This window comes from Lepus europaeus, chromosome 17, assembly GCF_033115175.1.
Source record: "Lepus europaeus isolate LE1 chromosome 17, mLepTim1.pri, whole genome shotgun sequence".
Lineage (NCBI taxonomy): Eukaryota > Metazoa > Chordata > Mammalia > Lagomorpha > Leporidae > Lepus > Lepus europaeus.
In genome coordinates, this window is record NC_084843.1 from 76744774 (window position 1) to 76768069 (window position 23296).

Here is a 23296-nt window from a genome sequence, read left to right on the forward strand (position 1 = left end):
ACCTCCTGCAGCTCCCCGAGCTGCTGCCTTTCTCCTCATTGCGCTCTGAGGGTCGTAACACCTTTGAAGCAAAGCCACAGGTGGGGACCAGGTCAGTGATTTGGGCAAAAAACAGCAAACCCCATAATAGGCGGGTATCACAGTGCGCGATGGCCATGGCAGACTGAATTGAACCGCGAGAGTGCTCCGCCTAGCCATGTTGAGAAAGCCAGGCTGAGGGACCCTCGCCAGCAAACCACTTCATTCGTTATTTTTTTCTGGCTATCCATTCAAACCTGCTCAGCAGGTAGCTTCTCCACACCTTGTGGATAAATCCTTGTGTCGTCATCACGGGCTGCCCAGTCGGCCGCGGTGACGTTGAGACCCGGCCGCCGCGGGCTCCTCCTGTCAGCATACCTGCACAGCTGAGCCGGGCTCCTGAATCCCCGTCTCTCAGTGAAGGACCCTTATGGGGGAGAGGGACAAGAAACTAGGCCTGGGCAGATATCAGGGGCTTCTTAAGAGGTTAGATGTTCCCCAGGGTCCAGCGGGCACGTTCTCTGGGAAGGAAAAAGTCTATCCCCTTTAGAGAACCTCTAGGCATGCCCAGAGCAGAGCTGCCACTCCCCCTTCGGAGAGTCTCAGTACTCTCCTCAGCATTCTCCTCAGCTGGTTCCCTCAGCACTCTCCTCAGCATTCTCTTCAGCTGGTTCCCTCAGCACTCTCCTCAGCATTCTCCTCAGCTGGTTCCCTCAGCACTCTCCTCAGCATTCTCCTCAGCTGGTTCCCTCAGCACTCTCCTCAGCATTCTCTTCAGCTGGTTCCCTCAGCACTCTCCTCAGCATTCTCCTCAGCTGGTTCCCTCAGCACTCTCCTCAGCACTTTCCGGTATGCTAATTGTCCCTCCGAACTGGCCAATCCCATATGCTAATTTGTTGACTATATAACCTGTGTGAAACTCCCGCTCAGGGCTCCTCACCGCCTTAGGTGGGGGCCCGTTTGCGCAAACGTACAATAAATACCTCATGCTTTTTGCATCAACTGGTCTGGAGTCTGGATTTTTGGGCGTCCTCTCGAGCAAGTGGGCATCTCTACAACTGAGAGGTCCAACATCAGTATTGTGCTTTGGGGAATAGTTTGGGGACACCTAAGGGCTTGAAACCCAGCGTCTTACAGCCGTGGGTTAAGGATGGAACTTAATCCCTTCACAGCAAAGGACCTTTGGAAAGTGACTGGATGTCGGTGCTCCAGGGACAGCCTCTCTCTCTGGCCGTGTGACCCTCTGTCCCTGCGCATCCCAGCACTGCCAGACTAACGAAACTCCAAAACCACAAACAAAAATAAACCTTTCGCTCTATTAGCTAGCTCCTCTCGGGCGTTTACTTTATTACTTTAATAGTTACAATACTTTTTTTGAATCAGTTTTGCATGAGCAGTGCGCCTTTCCCAGAAGCTCCGTGGCATTCACTGGGATGCAAGGCAGACGGCAGGAAGCACAAAGACACTCCATGGCCCGAGGACAAACCCCGGACGGTGGATGAACGGGATTTGTGGAAACGGCCGTCTCAGTTGAGTTTTCCATGGACGCATCACCCGGCACGGAATTGTCAGGTTTCCAGCGGTCCCTGTGGGCTATACTAGAACCACCAGCTCTTCCACGCTTCCTGTCCTTAGGGAGAGCGCCCGATCGGAACGCTACTAGCCAAGGCGCCCACAAACACTGGGAGCGGAGCACCTGCCGGGGCAGGGGTGTGCAGTTTTGGACTCTGGGGAGGGTGGCCCATGTGACAAGGTGTGGGTGCGATCTGCTACAGTCCCAGGGGACAAACTGACAGGCCCTCCTCACCCAGACAGCAGTGGGGCGACCCTCAGCTTGCTCCACATTACGTCCCCGGAGCTGCGTGTTGTCTATGCCAGGGCGGGTGTTGCGTCACCCTGGCGTCAGCTTTCCGAGTTCACCCTGGGCTCCCACGGAGCACGCACAGCCATCACCAGGTTGAATAATTCCGGGGGACACGCGCTCTGCTGTGTGTGGGAGGGTCTCCCAACCACAGCTGCTGGCCAGGGCGGAGCTTTCCTGGTCCCGGCCGCTGCCACTGCGTCAGGCCTGGAAGGGGCGGCAGAGTGCGTGCCAGCGCCTCACCAGCGCCTTGGGCTGGCGGAGCATCTCGTCCCAGTGTCCCAGCTCTCTGCCGCGGGTGTACATGTAGGGGCCTACCACGACCCGGCCCAGTGGACGGCTCTCTGCAGGGCAGGGAGAGTTCTGTTAGGCTCCTGGGTGCAGAACCCCAGCAACCCAGCAGCGTCCCCAGTGCCACGTGCGCTGTCCTCCACTGGCAGGAAGCAGTGAGCCCCCTCCCCACCCAGGAGAGCCTGCCCGGCCACCCGTCTGCTCCTCACCCTCCCGAAGGCCCTGGTAAGCCCCCTTAAGAGCCCCTTCAGAAAAAAGGCATCTCACCAGCCCAGCCACTGCACGCAAAGGGTCTTTTTTTTTTTTTTTTTTTTTTTTGACAGGCAGAGTGGACAGTAAGAGAGAGAGACAGAGAGAAAGGTCTTCCTTTTGCTTTGGTTCACCCTCCAATGGCCGCCACGACTGGCTCGCTGTGGCCGGCGCATTGCACTGATTCAAAGGCAGGAGCCAGGTGTTTATCCTGGTCTCCCATGGGGTGCAGGGCCCAAGCACTTGGGCCATCCTCCACTGCACTCCCCGGGCCACAGCAGAGAGCTGGTCTGGAAGAGGGGCAACCGGGACAGAACCCAGTGCCCTGACCGGGACTAGAACCTGGTGTGCTGGTGCCGCAAGGCGGAGGATTAGCCTATTGAGCCGCAGAGGGGCTTTAACAAGTTGGTGGTTATGAAAAAACTCTTCACATCAAAATAGACTTACCTTTTAATTCCATTTTCCCCATGAACCTTTAAGTCCCTTTGTGCTTCCAACAGTAAAATGCACTCACCCAATGCAGAGAAGGGACTTAAGTCCAGCTCTTGGGATGGTGACAGGGGATGCCAGGTGGGGGGCAGTGGGTCAGGCTGCGGGACCCAACCAGCTCCCCTAGAAAGCACGAGAACACCTGCTGCTAGGCAGCCTCCCTCCCCCCACCTCGTCCTAGGGGAACCCAGACCAAGTCCCACTGGACTAGTGCTGGGCATGGCTCCCAGCCCTCCTGCTGGAAAGCTGTGTGTCCTTGGGTAAGAATCGCAGCCTCTCTGAGCACCGGTCCTCTTACCCAGGAAACAGAGACTGCACAGCTCCTTCTGAGGTCAGGGGTTCACTCTGCCTGCCCTCAGCAGCCCCTCCCTCACCCCCGTGGCCCCACAGCCCGGCAGGGGGCTGGCCTCACCGGCTCCTCCAACGCTCTGCAGCACGGTCAGGCTGAGGCTGGCGGTGTCCAGTTCCGCAGCGCTGGCCTGGAAGCTGAAGGTCTCGTTGAATACCGGGTTGGCAGAGCCCAGCACAGCCGAAGTCTTCTTGCACTTGACAAATTTGTTGTGGTTCATCAGAGACACTTTGACAAACACACCTAGAAAGACAAGTGCACCCCCCTGCTGGTCTGGGAGAGGCGGGCAGGAGCCTAGAGCCCATGGGAGGCCTGGCTGAAGGGCATGTGGCCCAACCAGGCGCCAGGTCCCCAGCCCTCACACAGAGGAAACGGGGTTGATTAGTGGAAGGCCCTGGAGTGGGCGAAACGCTTGGCTCTCTTCCTCTTCCTTCTTCCATCTCCTGAGTGTGCTTACGCTGTGAGCCAGCATAAGCAAAGGCTGCCTTTGTGCACCCGAGCCTGGCGCCACGTGCACAGGCCCCCTGCCCCGTTCATCATCCCGTCCCAGGGACAGGGACGGCCTGCGGGGTCCTCAGTCTCCTTTTGGGGGTGGGATTCGGATGAGGAAGGTCTGGACTCTCTGACTTGTGTAGGGGCCCCGAGGCAAAGACCAGTAGGTGGCTGGGGGGCCCTCACAGGGGACTGCCAGTCAGTGCTGGTGTTCTGAGAGACTAAGGGAAGCAGGTGCAGCATCAGCTTGTGTCAGAGCCTCTGAGCGTGGGAGCCCTCCCTCTGGGGGCAGGTGGCAGGCCAGGGGCAGGGCTTGGGCTTGCTTACAGCCCCTGGGGGAGGCAGACACTGGCAGGAGGTAGCGAGCGCTCCAAGACGGGGTGCATGCAGGCAGATATTGGGGAGGCAGGGGGGAGGCCGGACTCCAGCTCAGCAGGGAGGCAGAGGGAGGTGACTTACTCATAACGCCCCCGTCCTCTCGGAGCTGCAGGCCCCTGGCACGCAGCACCACCACCGTCAGGCGGCCCAGGGAGTTGTTGTAGCTGAGGCAGAACTGGAGGTCGCCGAGCTCTGAGGGAGGCTGCGAGGCAGAGCAGGACGCGCCCCACCCTGGTCACTCTGGCAGGTGCCGTGGGGCCTCCCCCTCCCTCCACCCTCCCAGGGGCCTCCCACGTGACGCTCCTTGGAGCCCCAGCATCAGCTCGTGCACTGGGGAACAGTGGTGTGGAGCATAGTCAAGGATGCCCATCCAGGCCCGTGGCATGCCACATGCTGTTCTGGGTCACGTGGACCCAGGTGGGATGGGGATGGCGGGACTGGTCCAGATGTGGTGGCACCTGTCTCCGCTGTTTGACCTGGGGGTGGATTTTTCAGGTTGCCCCAGAGTGAAGGGTCTCAGGTGGTCCTGCACTGGCCAGGAGCTGGTCTGTCCTCCCCAACCCCCCCGCAATCTGGTCGCACACAGCTCAGGGCCTGGTCCTACCTCCCTGAGCAGGGGCCAAGGGCTGAGGGCTGATGGGCCCACAGGAGCGCTGGCACCTGGAGGCACACACCTGGTGACCTTGGCCTTACCTCCAGGCCCTCGGCCTCCAGGTCTCGCCAGATGGTGCGTGGGCAGTCGCCAGCCAGGGTCTCATTCTTCAGGGGGAAGAGCACCTGGCTCAGGAGCTGGTGTTTGCATGTCCATGTGGTACACGGAGAACCTGAGCACCCTATGGGTGATGCTCTTGCTGGACACCTGGGGAGACAAGGACCCAGGCCAGGGACCAGGTGTGGGGACAGCAGGTGGGACAATGCGACACATTGTCCTGGACACAGGTGCTTTGGGGGAGGAGTGTCTCAAGCAGGAGTCTACCCCCCTCACACCAAACCCAGGCATCCTTGGGGGAACCTTCTCTACAGTGGGGCCAAGTGCCCCCAAGAAATGAAAATGGGCACCAGAGCCCGCCATGCGCAGTGCGGGGCAGAACCGGCAGCAGCTGCCGCCGCCCGATGCCTTGCTAGAGATGCGTCCAGAGTCTTGGGCCCCAGCCCAGACCCCTAAGACACTGGCCAATCACTTAGACTGGCAGTCTGACTTAGAGCTGATGGCCAGTCCTCACCGATTTCCTTCTCGTCCCCTCCCCTCTTTAGGAGAGGCCGGGATCTGGCGGGAGGGCGGCTGGGGCAGGGGTGGCGCAGTACAGGCAAGAAGTCACAGACATGACCTGTGACCATGCGGCTGCCACCTGGGATCTTGATGTCCTGCAGAGCAGGCTCACCTGTGAATTCTCACAGCCATGGCCTCTGCAGGACAGCCGGGGACCAGGCCCCAGGCCACCTGCTCTCCTCAGCTCTCAGAGGCCCTGGGGGAGAGGCGTGCACGGTGGCCCCAGCAGGCACTCCCCCTGGCAGCTGCCTGGCCTCTCTTCACCTCCGGGCTGGCTTGCTGCCCAGTTCTTGAGAGAAAGTTTGCCCAAGGCCTCGTGGCAGGTGGCAATTGCCGGCCTCCCCTTAGGGCCTCAGGTCACCTGTGGAGGCTCCCAGGCCTCTTTGGGCCTGCCTCTGTGGCCTGGCAGCCTCTCCACCCCCAGACCCTGAGCCAGCCAGCCTAAGGTGAGCCAAGGCACCGTCCCTGTCCCTAGGATGGCACAGAACAGTCCCTGCCCCCACTCTAAGCGGTCCCAGGGGTGGGGTGTTTCTAAGGAAGATCCCACCTTCTGCCTTCTCAGAATCCCAGCATTCCAGACAGCTCCAGGGCCCAGGGGTGCTCCTCCAAGTCCCAGGGGCCAGGGCCCGGCACCCAGTCAGTGCGCCAAAGCCACGCCTTCTCCTTTTGGTCTCCATGCAGCCAGCACTGGAGGAGCCCAGCCTTCTGGCCACCCCCTCTCCAAGTGTCTCCTGCCCTGTGTCTCGTAGGCCCTGACCCCACTGGTGGCACTCAGGGCTGGCTGGGTAGGAGGCCAGGGCTCTCTGGCACAAGGTCTGCCCGGCGGGCACCAGGTGCTGATGCTCCAGGGGCCGTACCTGGAACACGAAGTGCTCGTCAAACTGTGGGTCGGCAGATTTGCACCTGGTCTTGGACTGGACGAAGCGCCGCTCGTCCGGCAGCAAGTGCAGCTTTACCAGGGGCCTGCAGGTCTCCGAGGGGGCTCGCAGCTGCCAAGCCTTGATCAAGCGCACCAGCAGCCTCTCGGCCTCCTGCTGGTATTCCAGAGAGAACCAGAGCCGCCCCCGGCAGCCGGTGGGGAAGTCGCTCTCACTCTTGTCCTCTGGGAGCTTGTACAGCTCTGGGCTGAGGGCCCCCAGTCCATGTGCCTTTCCTGCAACAGAGGGACTGCTAAGTGCAGCAGGCTAGGGGCAGGTGAGCACGTGGGGATGGCAGCATGCTCTGGGGGCCCCTCCCTCCTGGCTCTGCTCCCATCAGCTGAGTCTCAAACACTTCATTCTCTTCTTCAGACCAGCACAGCCCCCCTCTCTCCACACAGCTGCTCCAGGAAGCCTGATCAGCAAAGGCACTGGACAGCCACACCTGGGCCCCTCACAGCATCCAATCCATCAGCCTCCATCCCCGATGTCAGGGCCTGCTTGAGGGACACAGGGCCCGACACCTGGCCTGCCTCCTTTCCACGTGTCTAGAGAATCCCCGGGTCAGTAAGTGCTGCCTTTTTTCTTCCTCTTCAGATTAGAAAGACAGGCCGCTGACGGGGTGGTTCCCGAAGTCTCCTGGGACATCGTCAGCATAAAGAGGCGGCCAGAAATCTATAACCCTGCCACCCCCATGGCCATTATGCCGGACCCAGCACAGTCTCTGCACCTGGAAACACCTGTTCTGTTGCTTTTGTGCCTCTGGGACCTTGTGCCCAGGCACTGTTTAACCTTCAACAGCTTGTGTTTGGGGCCAGTGTTGTGACATTGTGGGTTAAGCCACTGCCTCAGACTCTGGCATCCCATATGAGCACCGGTTCGAGTCCCAGCTGCTCCACTTCCAATCCAGCTCCCTGCTAATGGCCTGGGAAAGCAGCAGAGGATGGCCCAAGTGCTTGGACCCCTCATTCACATGGGAGACCCAGAAGAAGCTCCTGGCTCCCGGCTTTGGTCTTGTCCAGAGCTGGCCATTGTGGCCATCTGAGGAGTGAACCAGCAGATGGAAGATCTCTCTGTCTCTCCCTTGCTCTCTATAACTCTTTCACAATAAATAAATAAATCTAAAACAAAGAGGCCTTTGTTTGTGAATGTGTAAAATGGGGTGGGAATTCCTCCCCCACATAGTCGTGGGGAGGTCTGATTCCAAAGTGGTCCAGGGGCCACACCTCACTCGGCATGGGGTGCAGCAGGCACTTGGTGGTGAGAGTATCCAGAAAGAGGGGCCCTGGGCGACCCGGCCACCCCTGGCCAGGGCAGGCTGTGCTCTGGAGCCAAGCTGGAGAAAGCAGGTGGATCCATCTGGGCCCAGCAGATCCTGATCCTGGGCAGGGCCTGGGCTGGGGGGGGGGGGCACTCACCAAGGGGACGGCTGCAGGGGGTGGGCAGGGGCTCCAAGGCCGGGCAGGGGTTCCGTGGGGTCTGGAGCCTCTCTCTGCTGTTCAGGGGCATCCAGTCTCGGCCTTCAAGGGAAGGGGGCACCACGAATGGCATACCTGGTGACCTGGGAAGATGACATATAGGTGGTAAAGGTATGATGTGGCCTCAGATGGCTACATTGAGGAGCCGAGTGCCAGGGGCTGGAGGAAGAAAAACCACTGGGAGGCATGGGGGTGCAGGAGCACCATTATCACACCCATACAGACACACATACCCACACACCCACCCACACCTACACACAGACACACACATACCCATACACAGACACACACCCCCACACACATACACACCCATACACAAACACACAAACACCCACACATACACAGACACACACACATGCCCACACATCCACACACATCCACACCCATACACAGACACACAAACACCCACACATACACAGATACACACACATGCCCACACATCCACACACATACACACCCATACACAGACACACAAACACCCACACATACACAGACACACAGACACACACACATGCCCACACATCCACACACATACACACCCATACACAGACACACAGACACACACACATACCCACACCCCCCCACACACCCATACACAGACACAAATACCTACACACCCACACACATATACACCCATACACACAGACACATACACCCACACATACACACCCATACACAAACACACACACATACCCACACACCCATACACAGACACAAATACCCACACACCCACACACATACACACCCATACACACACATACCCACACACCCACCCACCCAGATACACACACCCACCCACACATACATATCCATACACAGACACACATACCCATACACAGACACACACACATACCCACACACCCACACACACACACATACCCACACACCCTCCTACAACCAAACACAGACACACACCCACACACATACACACACATTCCCACACATACACACCCACTCACACCCACACACACCCATACCCAGACACATACTCACCCACTCACACCCACACACATACCCACACACACCCAGATATAGACACACATACACCCACACCCAGACATACACACCCACACACCCACACCCACACACAGACACAGACACATATCCCCCACAGAAATACACCCACACACATGTACCTCCCCATAGACACACACACACACACATATACAGACACACACACCCATGCAGACACAGACACACCCACACACACACACACATATACAGACATACACACCCACACAGACATACCCACAGACACACACATATACAGACACACACACCCACACAGACACACCCCCACACACAGACACACACATATACAGACACACACACCCACACACACATATACCCACCCACACACACACCCCACACATATCCCCCACAGACACACACCCACATACATATACCTCCCCAGACACACACCCACACCCACACCCACACACATATACCCCCACAGACACACACCCACATACATATACCTCCCCAGACACACACTCACACCCACACACATATACCCCCACATACAGACACACCCACACCCGCACACAGACACATCCACACCTCCCCACACACACCCACATGGCACCCACACATACACACACACCCATACACCGACACACACAGGCACACACCTGCCCACACACATACCCACACACCCATATCTGTCTGTCTGCAACAAGGGATGTCGGGGAACAAACCCAGCCTGTGCTGTCAGACTGTGCATTCCAGCTCCTGTCCTAATTCCTTCCCCGCTGTGCTTCTGCACCTGTTACTTATACCCACTGAGCCTCAGCTCCCTCTGCTGGAAAATGGGTTTCACAATGCCTGCCTCATGCCTTCTGGAGTTCCTTTGTGACAGCTCCCAGCACAGGGAAGGCAGAGAGAGCAGGCACTCCCTAAACAGAGCTTTCCTTGCCCACTCCTTCCAAGGAAAACCACACGGAGGGCACTAGAGCCGGGCTAGAAGCCCTGCTGGCCCTACTCCCGGCCTCACCTGCTCGCCTGGGTCCTGGCATGGGGCTGGGGGAGCCTGTCCCCCTGTTGGCTGGCGGCGGCCACAGGAGTGGCCTGGGCAGACGTCTCCAGCAGCTCCTCGTAGGAGAGGGTGGCGCAGAGCCGCCTCCACAGACGGCAGCTGGCCCAGATCAGCAGCAGCAGCAGCAGCAGCAGCCCCCCAACCAGCCCCCCAATCAGCAGGGTCAGCGGCTCTGCAGGCAGAAACCACCAGGACTGGGATCAGCTGCAGGGAAGCCACTTCTGTTTACACCCCAGGTCCTGGGACAGGCCCTGCACAGCCACCCCAGGCCCTGGGATGGCCATGGGGAGCGACACAGACGCAGCTGCTGGCTGCCCCGGGGCCTGCCACCCAGTGGAAAGCCACTTCCCCTGAGGTCCCCATGCCCTGTTCAAACAGCTGGTCCTGCATTTGGCACCACTTCCTTGCGCCTCTAGGTGGAAATCAAACCTCCCCTCCTCCTCCCTTCCCCCCACCCCAGGGGCTCCCGGGAAATTGGAGGGTGGGCTTGGGATTGGGTAGTATGTACTCATGAAAGCCCAGGAGGGAACTGAACCCTGAGTTGCACTCAGAGCTCTCTCAAGCACAGTCCAGGAATCTGTTGTGAGCGTGGCTGCTACCTGCCTGGGCTCTGTAGCTGTCTCTAAGCCTCACCCCCCATGCCCAAGCCTGTATCAGGGGAGGCCACACTTAGGGGAGCCGATGGGAGCTGATGAAGGGGATGAATGAGGAGGCGCAGGGATCCTAGGCTGCTGGCACCCGTACTCCACGTTTGCTGGGAGCCTGGACCATTTGTGCCTCCTTCGGGTTTCCCTGGGGCTCCAGGGTGGTAAGGTGAGAGCCCCCCAACCCCCATCCCCCAAGACTGCCTCCCCTAGCCCACAGCTGCCAGCGAGCGGCTGGACTGCCCTGCAGTCCCTCCCCTGAGTCCTGCCCAGATGAGCTGGATGGGGTCGCAGGGAGGAGAGGGGCACCGCACTGCGGCCCGGGTGGAGCGGCAAGGGCACATACCCGCCATCGGGGCGCTGCGGCCGCGGCTCCGTCTCGCAGGTCGCCGCCCCGGGGCCGGGTCTCTGAGCGCCGCGCCCGGCGGTCCGCGGGGGCGCTGCTGCCCTGCACGGTGGAAGGCGAGGGCAGGGACCCAGCGCCCGGAGGCTACAGATCCGCCCACGCCCCGCCCTGGCCGAGGTCCAGGAGGGGCGCGGAGCCAACCTTGCTCTCACGAAAACCGCAGGGCGCGGGTTCCAGGGACGCCCGGGGCTCCCAGCGCTGCAGGTGGGGCGAGGATCCCTCACCCGCGACGGCAGCGCAGAAGCTGTCCAGGCGCCGGGACCCACAGGGCTCCTCCACTCCCGGCCGCTGGTACCTGGTGGCCTTGGCAGGCGCCACGCGGTGGCTGCCAAGCACCTTTGGATGAGACTGCTCTCTCTCTCAGGCCCGGATTCGACCTGGGTTCGAGGGCAGGGCCCGGCATCCCAGGCCCGAGTGCCCCGCTGCCTGCTTGAGCCGTCGGGAGTTCTGGGTTCTCCGTCCTCTGGGGTCTCATTCTCTCTCTCTCTCTCTCTCTCTCTCTCTCTCTCTCTCTCGGGCTAGGGTCGATGTAGCTAAGGGATCTTAAGACGGCGACCTCTCATTTGGGGGGGCACGTAAGGTGGGGGAGTGGCGCATACCGGCCGCTGATAGAAGGCAGCGTCTCTTGGGTCCCTTGCACACTCACATTGGGGTGTCCATTGGGGATTACCATGGGGGACCCGCGTCTGTCAAGGTTGGTGGAAACCGCCCTGATGAGGGGTCGGGGTGGGGTCCTGCACACCCTCGCAGCGCGGGCACAGGTCCCCAGCGGTGGAAGGCGCTCCAGCACAGCCCCTGCAAGAGGGGACGGAAAGGAACAGGGCAGTGGTGATGGGGGGGGAGGGGGCTGCTTGTCTTACATCTTTGAGGGTTGTGTCCAACGACCAAGCCCTTCCTCCCGACCCCTCCTCCTGTGGCACCTGTGCCTCTGGGTAGCAGGGCAGGCGGAGCTTTGGATCCTGCCTGCGCTTTGGATCACGTGTGGTGGGGATGAGCTGGGGTCCCTCTCATCATGTTGACATGGGGTCTGGGGGCCTTTGGTGCCCTTTTACTGAAGCAGTGGCCTCTGCCAGCATAGTCCATGCATCTCACCCAGCCTGGGCCACACGTCCAGGCCAGGCCCCAGCTCCTCGCCCTGGAGACCAGTGGCTGCTGCTTGCCTGTGCTGTTCGTAAGCCCCTTCCCCACCCAGCCAGTCCCCTGAGCCTTGAGGTGGCAGAGGAAGCTCCCCTTTCTTGCTGCGCCTGATTCCTGGATGTCATGGTGCAGGCTGGATGTACATGATGCCATGAGCCTTGCCTCATGTCAGCCGTGCGCGTTGGGAGCAAACCTAATCAAAAGGGTTCCTGGCCCGCCCAATGCATGGTGGCATTAGACCCTGCACCTGCTCCCCTCACTCTATCTTCCCCACTGAGGGGCCCGTGCAAGGGGCTCAGAAACCCATTTCCTGTGGAGATGCCCAGGAGCCAGGCTGAGAGCCCTGGGCCCTGTGGTCAGTCTGCTGTCTGTCTACTGCCCCATTCCACTTAATGCAAAGGCCACCCAGGTCTGGCTGCAGCCCCGACTCTGCTTCCTGTTTTCAGGCCTTGCTCCTTACTGGATCATCGGAGCTGGAACAACCCGGGAAGGGCGGCAGACACGGCTCCTTTCTTCCATGGCCAAAAGGAAGTCATATTTCCACAGGCGAGAACATTTTCAAGGAGGGGTGCGGGGAGCCCAGGAGCTTAAAGCCTGCAAGTGCTGGCAGGTGATGAATAATTCAGTGCAGATGATTCATGAGAAAGGCCACTTTCAATTAACCTTAAGACTCAGTCCCTGTCTAAGGAAGTGTCGCTTCTCATCACATGGGGACAGAGAGGCCGGAGCAGGATAAAGGCCATGCTGAGAAATATGCACAAGGCTGTGTGTCTCACATTTATGTGAACCCCCCCAGGTCACCCTAGGGCCCCCTCTCTGAGGAGCGAATCCTCACTTCGCCCTGGTTCTGCGGGCAGGGCCCCTGGCTTTAAGGCTCTGTGAGAGAATATCTTTCCTTGTTGGGCCGGAAGCTCTCCTTGTCCCCCATGCCACCTGCTGGTCCCAGATGCTCCCATGCTGTGCACACACGCCCAGGGTGCCAGGATGCAGCCCGAGGCCTGTGGCTCACTCCTGCCTCCCAGAGCGTACTCTGACCTCCTGCTCCATTGCCCCCTCCTCCTGGCCCCCATCCAGCAGTCTTTCCCCCTATACTGCCCCCCAGCCTCCCTCCGTTCCCTGTGCACAGTGTCCCTGTGAAGCTGGGGGCTTCGCTTTCCCCAGGTCACCACCTCACCCCTGTTTGGGGGCTTTGCACTTGACCCAGGCCTGTCCACTCGGTGTATTTCATTCCCTGGCCACAGGAGTCAGTCCGGGGTGGGTATGGGATCCCAGACAGGCTAACCAAGAGCAACCCTGACAGTCTTCTTCTTCTTGTTCTTCTTCTTCTTCTTTTTTTTTTTTTTTAAGATTTATTTATTTATTTGAAAGTCAGAGTTACATAGAAAGAGGAAAGAAAGAGAGAGGTCTTCCATCCGCTGGTTCACTCCCCAACTGGACACAACAGTGGGAGCTGCGCCAATCCGAAGCCAGGAGCTAGGAGCTTCTTCTAGGTCTCCCACATGGGCGCAGGGGCCCAAGGACTTGGGCCATCTTCTATTGCTTTCCCAGGCCATAGCAGAGAGCTGGATTGGAAATGGAGCAGCCGGGACTTGAACTGGCACCCACAGGGATGCTGGCACTGCAGGCAGGGGCTTTACCTGCTATGCCACAACACCAGCCCCAACCCTGACAGTCTTGTACCATCTCCTGAGTGTCTCAGCTCCTATTCTGGGCAGGAGTTGTTGAGCTGCAGGAGCTCATCTGAGGCTGCTGGGAGCTCCCATGTGAGGGAGTGCACGTGCAGGCTGAGTGGGCAGAGCTGGATCAGAAGTGGAGTAGCTGGGACTTGAGCTAGCGCTCATATAGGATGCTGGCATTGCAAGGCGCAGCTTAACCTGCTGCACAACACTGGCCCCGCTCCACTGAGACTTTTGCACAGTTTGCTATCGTGCAGCCCCTCCTGACACAGGTAGGCAGCCAGCAGCGCCTGCGCACGGTCCTCAGGCTGGTGAGGAGCTATGCCTGCATGGACACCAAGAGGGTCCAGAGTGAGGGCTGTCTGAGTGGCCCCCGGCATGAGAAATGGGAGTCCACAAGTCCCCAGGTGCAGGGGACGCCTTCCTCTCCGCTGCTTCCCTGCTCCTGGGTTATCAGCCTGGCAAGGCGGCCACTCACTCCCGGGCTGGCTCTGTAGCAGCATCCTTGGAAAACACGCAGTGGAGGATTCCCCACTGTAGCCCAGCTTCCTGGCTTCCCTTTCACAGTCACATACCCCTGCTCTGTCTTCTATTAGATGCAGTCTACTATTCCCACATCAGGGGGTAGGTGCAGGATGCGAGTTAGACCAACCAGATGCTCTCACTCTGCAACCTGATTTAGGAGTGGAGGAATCCGGACTAGGCAAAGACTGCTTGGGAGTTCCCCCCCACCCCCTAGTGACGGCACTCTGGAGAGGCTGCTCCTTAGGTCCTGGCACAGTTGGGGGTGGGGGGTGGGGCTCAGAGCCTTGCTTTACTGCATTTCTTTCCGGACTGACTGAAAGGACCACCCTTCAACCAGAACCTCTGGGTCTGGTGCTGGGTGCAGCTGCTGGTGAGCTCCCAAGTCCTGTGCTGTCTTCGGTTGCAATGGACATGAGTAGGGTTGGGGCGCCTTGTGCTGTACCTGTGTTATTGTGAGCAGGAGGCTTTTAACAGCTGTGTCTGTGGCAGGAAGGGGACATGCAGCTAGTGAGCAGCCAAAGGTTAAGATTGGTCATTTGTTGTTCTTGCCCATCTACCTTCTTTGGTGACAAAATCCATATGTGATCCCTGATTGTCCAGTCGTGCCATTGCGGGAGGGGGTCCCACTTCCGCTTAACTCCAAAGCTAGGCTTGATCCAGACCTGACCAGTCACAATATCATATCCCTTAGGCGTCCGTTGTTAGTTAAGAACGGGGTGGGGTCAGCGCTGTGGCACCGCTGGCTAAAGCCCTGGCCTGGAGCGCTGGCATCCCATATAGGCGCCAGTTCTAGTCCCGGCTGCTCCTCTTCCGATCCAGCTCCCTGCTGTGGCCTGGGAAAGCAGTGGAGGATGGCCCAAGTGCTTGGGCCCCTGCACCCACTTGGGAGACCTGGAAAAAGCTCCTGGCTCCTAGCTTCGGATCGGCGCAGCTCCAACAGTTGCGGCCATCTGGAGAGTGAACAAGCAGATGGAAGACCTCTCTCTCTGTGTCTACCTCTCTCTGTAACACTGTCTTTCAAATAAATAAAATAAATCTTAAAAAAAAAAAAGAACCAGGCAGTGGCTCAGATTCAGACACAGGGTTTGCAGGCCACAGTTGGGGGCGATACTAACAGTGACAGTTGATCACTTGGCATTGTTCTCAACTCCTTAGATTCTTTGCCACGTACTTAGAGCCATAAGAAAATCATCCAAGAGGAAGAGCTGCAATGTAGGGAGATCCCGGTGAGAAGAGACGGCAAAGTGCTAGAGTTTGATGTCATTGCTTAAACTGCTGGCTCCGGTCAAGACCAGCTACTCTGGACTCCAAACGTACAAGGGCCAAATAAAAGCCCTGTTGGTGCTTAAGCCATTTTGGGTTGGGTTTCTGCTTCTTGAAATCAGGAGAGTGCTAGCTAATGATTAAGCAGAGTGGGATAGCCCAGCAGAGGGACTAGCCAGGAGGCTGTCTTCCTTTCGACCATGCGGGAGGGAGAGGGCCCCTGACCCTAGCATCAAACCCGTCTGCTGGCCGGGACTTGTGCATTTTCTTCCAGCGTTACAGATGACCTCCCTTTTATGAATGGAGAGTTGAGAAACACGGCAGGAGCAGGGAAGGTGTGTAAAGGATGCTTCCAAAGAAGCCACCAGGAGGAGCTGGGGTGGTGGCAGTTCCAGGTGTCGAAGCAGCAGGAATTCTGCATCAGCAGAGGGCAGTAGCTGGTCGAAAGCCTGGCAGAGCCACTGGAGGGAGTTGGTCTGCAAGGCTTCAGGGCGAAAGGGGTGGGGCAGTGGCCATTTCTGGAGCTGTCTTACCGAATCCCAAGGACAGTGCCAGTTCTGGTTCAAACCTGCATGCAAACCCATTTTTCTCCCCACACAAGCTTCAGGTGCTTTCTAACTTACCAACCAAGACTGAACTTGAGCCTCCTTCCTTCCATGAAGCCCTCCACAAACACTCCCAGGCTGGCACCTGTGTTACCGAGGACACTGTTAGTAGCAAGGGAAGAAAATTTAATGCGAATGAGCTTCAACAAAAGGAACTTTCTTGTCTCCCTTAACTGAGGTACCAAGGGATGAGCCCAGCTTTCCTCTTCCTTGGATTCAAGGCTCCCAGGATGGGCTCAGGCCCCGGCTTCTCTGAACATCCTCGCTCTGCTACCCTTGGGACTGCCTCTGGCATCACAGGCTTTGGTAAGATGGCAGCAGCAGGGAGCCAGCACTGTGGCGTAGCAGGTAAAGCCAGCGCCTGCAGTGCCAGCATCCCATATGGGCACTGGTTCAGGACCCGGCTGCTGCACTTCCGATCCAGCTCTCTGCTATGGCCTAGGAAAGTAGTAGAAGATGGCCCAAGTGCTTGGGCCCCTGCACCTGTGAGGGAGACCTGGAAGAAGCTCCTGGCTCCTGGCTTTGCATCTGCCCAGCTCTGGTCATTGTGGCCATTTGGGGAATGAACCAGTAGATGGAAGATCTCTCCCTCTCTCTGCCTCTGCCTCTCTGTAACTCTGCCTTTCAAACAAATAAATAAAACTTTAAAAAGATGGCAGCAGCAGCTTCCGGCTGCACATCCTCGTGGGGGAAAAGAGCATCTTTCTCAGGACTCCCCGGGAAATCCTTTTGTGCTTGTCATCGGCTCTAAGAGGAACGCAAGCTTATCGAGAATGATCTCCATGGCCAAGGCAAGGTGACACAGCATTTGGCTCAGGCCTGGCCACCCGCCCCTCCTCGGAGACCCACCCACAGCACCTGGGTGGAGGGGAGGGGACAGGCTGAGTAATTTTTAGAATAAGGTCGAACTGCTGGAAGATGCTCAGGGAAGACTGGCCAAAGCAAGACAGCAGCTTCTTTGCTCGCTCCGCTGTGTGCAGGTAAGTGGCCCGGGGGCGCCCAGGTCTTCTTCTGTCTGATGCTTCCTTGTCGCCAGTGTGAAGTGGATGCCGCACCTCCACTTCCACACTCAGCCAGCGGGAACAGACAAGGGCAACGGGGAGAGTTCCCACCTCTCCCTCGCAAAGGCATCTCCCGTCCCCACATCAGTCCTGTGCCACGTGACCCAGTGCAGCTCTGGGAGATGAGGAAATACAATCTTTTTTTTCTTCTAGATTTACATGCCTTCTAGCTAAAACAGGGATTCTTTAGATGAGGAAGGAGTTGAAGGTGGTTTGGGGGCAGTGAGTGGTCTCAGCTCCTGGGTGTCTGTTTGTCTGTGTGTCCTGTATGTCCTTCCAATGTCTGCCTGTGGCGAAGAGGGGGAAGGCAGCCCCCAAATCCCACCCAGTGCCTGCATCCGGCACCACACCCCACCCTGGGGCGAGGGGCGTGGGCAGGAACAGGGGATGGCCTGCACCATCGGGTCTGGGAGTGGTTTTTCATGGTGCAATGTTCTCAAACTCTATGCAAGTTGCCTGCCTCGTCCCACCCACTGTCCAGGAGTTGGTGAGTCTAGCTGGTGAGCACAGTGGGTGCCCTCATTGAGTTTCTGAGTCCAGGCCTCTGCCTGGCCCAGCCACCTGTGTTGATGAGGGCATTTGAGGAGTGAACCAAAGGATGGAAGTGCTCTCTCTCTCTCTCAAATAAAATAAGTAAATAAAAATATTTAAAAAGTGCCTGAGAAAGGTTAGGCTCACATTGCTGGTACAAGGTCTTCAGACTCTTCTCTCTCTGCCTTGGTTTACGTCATAGACGTTTCAACCTTGAAAAACTTCCGAGCTTAGGTTCATCCCAGAGAGAAAAAGCTTCTCTTAGCACCACCGTATTTCCTTCCATCTCTCCCTGCTCGTCGACTCCCTTGCTCCAAATTCTTCTGACTGGTTCGGGACTTCCTTTGTGGAGAGAGGCAGCAGGTGTCCAGCACACACCAAGATTCTGAAATTTTCAACCATTGTCCTCAGCACAAAAGGACCTGGCTTGCTAAGCACTTGTGAGCATCGTGTCACTTCTGTTGGCCTCTCACTGGCCAGAGCCGAGCCCAGCGGTGCCCTTGCTGCGCGGTGCCTGGGAAATGGGACTGATAGCCTGGGCACTAGTGTTACTGGCTAGAGGACTTCTATCACTACAGAGGAAGGGAGTAAGTATCGGGTGGCAACTAGCAGACTCTTTCTTGGGGTGACCCTGAAGGAAAGGGGGGATGGGTTGTGGAGAGCTTAAAAGCAACACATGTCTACTGCAGGGCCTCTCCTTGTGGGTGCTAGCCTCTTCTGTTCCCTCCCATCACTGCAACTTGTCGTGTGTCTGTCACCATCCGTCCTGAATCTCCCATCACACAGGACTTGGGGCCAAGGCGCCTCTGATTAGCCTGTGCTCCCATCTCTCAGTCTGGGACAGCATTGATTAGGGGCTCAGGAAAAGGTTTGTGGAACTGAACTGAGGTGGTAATAGGTATTCCTAGATAAACCACCTTTCATCTTTCCATCATCCATCCTTCCATCTGTCCATCCTTCCATCCATCCATCCATCCATCCATCCAATCATCTTTTCATCTGTCTATCCATCCATCCACCCACCCATCCGTCTACCCATCCACCCACCCACCCACCCACCCATCTACCCATCCATCCATCCACCCATCTACCCATCCATCCATCCATCCATCCATCCATCCAGGTTTTCTCCCTTCCTCCCTCCACCCCTCCCTCTCTCTCTCCCATCCATCCACCCAGCATCTTTTATATGTCAGATCTTAGAGAGTCAGCGTCTTCTTCACTCATACATCTTATGGCTACAAGGGCCTCTTGCCCTGCAGGAAAATTCCTGTCAGAAAAATAGGCCCTGCTCAACTCAGTGAAGGCTCTCTCTCCCCCCAGGCACTGCCAACACCCTGGCACGTGCCAGCTCTCTGCGTGTCTTCTAAAACCCCCACCTCGGCCGTGACACCCTAACATGTGCCATCTCAGAGGGGCAGGAGGCACTCCAGGGGAGACATGTGGACAAAGGACTGGAAGGCTTCCTTCCACAGTGGCGACAGGCTGAGACGCCAGGTGAGCTCTGGAGCCTGGGCTTCCGCTTTGAGCTCCCTGCAGGCTTCCCCCACGGCCCCCCACCCACACCCCGGCTTGGGGAGCCACGTTGGTTGTTGGCTGAAATCAAGGGAATATGACCCATTCAAAGACAGGCAGAGGAGCAACAACAAACACAACCATCCACCCAAAACACCTCTCTCCACCCCACACTGCTTTCCAAGTGACACATTTATTGCTTCTCCCCTCCAATGGCCACGCGCTGTCTCCAGATAACTCATCTAGTGCAACCCTGGCCGATGGCTTCTGCCTCTGTCACCGCCCTGGGTTGCCAGATCTCTGCACCCCACGTCACCACGGTGCCCCAGTTTCCCTCTCTCCTTTCTGGCTGCTCCTCCCCAGGCCCTGTCACCTGTTTACTCACAGCCCCCAAGGCTTCTTCTCACTCTCTGCTTTCCCTGAAGTCTCACACACCCCATGACTCAGGGATCGTTTTATTTATTTATTTATTTATTTGAAAGTCAGATTTACAGAGAGAGGAGAGAGAGAGAAAACCTTCCATTCACTGGTTCACTTCCCAAATGGCCTCAATGGCTAGGCTGGACCAGGCTGAAGCCAAGAGCCAGCAGCTCCATGTAGGTCTCCCACATGGTTGCAGGGATCCAAGCACTTGGGCCATCTTCTGCTGCCTTCCCAGGCACATTAGCAGGGAGCTGGATTGGGAGTGGAGAAGCTAGGACTCGAACTGGTGCCCATATGGGATGCTGGCGTCATAGGCGGCAACTTTACCAGCTATGCCACAGCGCCGGCCCCAGGGACCATCCTTTAACCCATGACACACAGACATCCCTGGAAGCTCCAGGCCTCTCCACGCTGTGTCCCAACCACCCCGGTGGGCCCTTGTCCTTGAGCTCCTGGGTGCTCCTCTTCTCTCGGACTGCAGGGTCTCGGCCAGGGCACTTGACCCGGTGCTCCTCAAGCCAGAACTGCCTCCGAATCCCCACCCCAGTGTGAGCTTGTACTTCCAGAACCAGACACAGGAGATGCTTCATAAGTATTTGATCAAATGACTAACAGCATTGAGAGCACTGGGCAGAGCACTTGCTGTCTGCCCGCAGCCCTGGCCGCCGCTGTTCTCACCTGCACTCTGCCGATGAGAAAACCGAGAGCGGGCAGCTGAGCAGTGTTGCTCGGGTGTGAGATCACAGGCCCCGCGAGTACGTGGAGGAACTGGAACTGGGGCTCAGGTCTGACTCCCCAGCCTGGGCTCTCCCGGGGTGAGAGGAGACTTTTTGTTGGGGCAAAGGGCATCAGTCAGACCAGGGGTCCTGGTGGTGCGGCCCAGCCAGGGCACACTTCTGACGGCAGGTCCCAGGCAGGGCGGAGGGGAGGATGGGGTCCCCGTCTGAGCTGCAGCCCTCGAGGCGGGGCTATTAGGATAGCGGGGAGCCGGGCCTGTAAGATCCAGACCGAGGGGTCGGGTCGGGCAGGTGGGCGTCTGGGGGCGGGGCACGCGAGGTGGGGGCGGGACGGGGGCGGGGCCGCGGAGCGGGCGGCGGAGCCTGGGGCGGGCCCAGGTGAGCGGGGCCACCGCCCCCCGCTGCCTTCAGGGCCCGCGCCTGCCGCCCCCTGCCGCCCCTCCCCGGCGCGGGCTCCACGGGCGTCTCGGGCCCAGGCTGGGTCCGGCCCGGGCTCCATCTTGGGCCGCGGCGCGGGGCACCTGTGGCGGCCGCAGGAGCAGCGTTTCCGCCGGCCTGCGCGGCCCCGGGCGGGCGAGAGGGTGAGAGGCCGGCCCCGGGCGTGCCCGTGGGGGCGGAGGGGGTGGGGGGCGGCGGCCTTCCCCTTCTGGAGCCCACTCCTCGCACCTGCCCGCGCCCAGCCCCTCGGCTTCCCGGCCCGCGCCTGTGCCCGGCGCGCCCACGGCCTCGACCCCCCTCGCGTCGCGCCCCTTGGCCCTGCCCCGGCCCGATGCGAGCGCCTCTGCCCGGACCCCCTCGGCCACCCGCTGGCTGTTCCGCCGGCGTCACCTCTCCCAGCCCTTCGCTGCCCATCCCCCACGGCCAGCACCCGCCCCCCAGCCCGCCCCACGGTTCCACCCCGAAGCCCACAGCCCCGTGGCTCCTCGGCCACTGCCATGGTGCGGGGTGCGGGGTGCGGGGACATTGCCGCGTTTCCGGGCCTCTGGGGTCCTCCTGCCTGGGGCGGGGAGGAGAGCTCCGGGTGGGAGGTGGGGTGAGGCTGTTGGCCGAGCTGTGTTCAGGCCTTTGGCCTCGCGGCGGTAGGGGCGGCCTGGACTCGCGGTGGAGATGTCTCTTTACCTCCTGCAGGCTCGCCCCTCGGCCTCTGGCAGTCTGTGGTGGAGCCGGTGCCCGTGAGCGTGCCGGCGGGGGCGCCCCGGCTACCTGGGCTGCTTCTAGGCTGGGGTTGCTGGCCCAGAGGCTTCCGTTCCCCTGCGTGGGCTGGGCAGATTCCCCCCCCCTCCCCCGAGGGAAGAGGCCCAGGAGCTGTTCGGGGGAGGGAAGCTCATCCTTTGTGCCCCTTTCTTATCCCCCCTCCCATTCCCCCATTTTTGGTGCAGGTGTGACCTGGGCGTGCTGCCTGCAAGGCACCGTCATCCTCTCTGTGATGGGCAGGCTCTGGGGTCCAGCCGCTCCTTCTCAGGAGTGCTCCCGAGGCCTGCCTTGCTCTGGGAAGAGTAAGCCACCTGCTGGAGGTTGCCACGCCCCCACTGTGCAGTGAGGGATTTGAAGAGTGCGTCTCCCTACCTGCTGTCCGAGGGGTCAGTGCTGCGTCTCCACCCGTGGCTGGTTCCCCTTGCTGCCTGGCTGGGTTGGCTTCTCCTGTGTTGGCTTTGCTGGCTGCCGCAGTCGGCAGCCAAAGGCCTGCTGCTTAATGGGAGGTGACTTACGCGGCGCCCACCTGTGGCAACCTTGGTAGCCCCTGCCCATGGGCCGAGGGCCTGGGCCCCTCTGCAAGGGGGGCAGGGAGCGCTGGAACCCCTAACCGGGTTGGCCCAACAGTGCCTTTGGCTGTGCCACTCTCAAAGGGTCTGCAGAGCAGGGGGCTTTTCATCCAAATGACGCTGGCTGGTTGACGCTGTAGCTTCGATGGCCCTAGGCCCCTGGCCATAGGGCATCTGGCAGAGCCGCTGCAGCCTTGTCCCATAACGGGGCTGGACACTGTCAGTGCAGGATGCCCAGTGGTGGTGGAGACTGCCAGCTGCCTTTGCTTTGTCTCATGCCGAAGCGTTCTCCCAAGGGAGAGGGCTTGAGTGTGAGTGTACGTCCTCCAGGGCGGAAGTTTCACACAGGCTGTGGGAGACGTGCTGTGTGGCCGGGGACACTGGAGACCCAGGGGTGACCAGTCCGAGGAGGATGGGAAGGAGTAAGGCTGGGAAGCAAGGCTAGGCTGAACTGCGGGTGTCCTGGTGGCTTCTTAAAGGGACCTGTGCCCCCACTGCTAGTCCCTACGGTATCTGGAGTGCAAGCCAACCCTGATGGGAGGAGAAAGAGAGGATTCATCTGTCTCTCCCTCCTTCCCTTCTTCCTTCCTTTCCTTTTTTTTTTTTTTTTTAAAAGATTTATTTATTTGAAAAGTCAGAATACACAGAGAGGAGAGAGGCAGAGAGACACAGAGAAAGGTCTTCCATCCATTGGTTCACTCCCCAATTGGCCGCAATGGCCGGAGTTGCACCGATCCGAAGCCAGGAGCTTCCTCCAGGTCTCCCACATGGGTGCAGGGGCCCAAGGACTTGGGCCATCTTCTACTGCTTTCCCAGGCCATAGCAGAGAGCTGGATCAGAAGTGGAGCAGCCGGGATTTGAATTGGCCCCCATATGGGATGCTGGCACTTCAGATCAAGGCGTTAACCCACTGAGCCACAGTGCTGGCTCCCCCTTCTTCCTTTCTAAAAGATGTATTTATTTGAAAGGCAGAGTGACAGAGAGAGAGACAAAAACAGATCTTCTATCAGCTGGTTCATTCCCCAAATGGCCACAATGATTGCAGCTGGGCCAGGCCAAAGCCAGGAGCCCAGAAGTTCATCCGGGTCTCCTACATGGGTGGCGGGGCCCAAGAACTTGGGGCCAGGTTTGGTTGGTGCTCAGGAGCGTTAGCAGGGAGCTGGATTGGAAGTGAAGCGGCCGG

General features: G+C 58.9%; 1 protein-coding gene across 1 annotated transcript; it reads right to left on the reverse strand.

The window, feature by feature from the left end:
* Positions 1–2080: 2080 nt before the first annotated feature.
* Positions 2081–11550, reverse strand: SYT15 (synaptotagmin 15). Its single transcript, XM_062214309.1, is given in 10 exon segments — positions 2081–2223; positions 3321–3500; positions 4209–4329; positions 4821–4926; positions 4928–4986; positions 6255–6550; positions 7733–7875; positions 9786–9999; positions 10818–11022; positions 11524–11550. Coding segments are annotated over 10 exon segments (1494 nt in total).
* Between the last annotated feature and the right edge of the window lie 11746 nt (positions 11551–23296).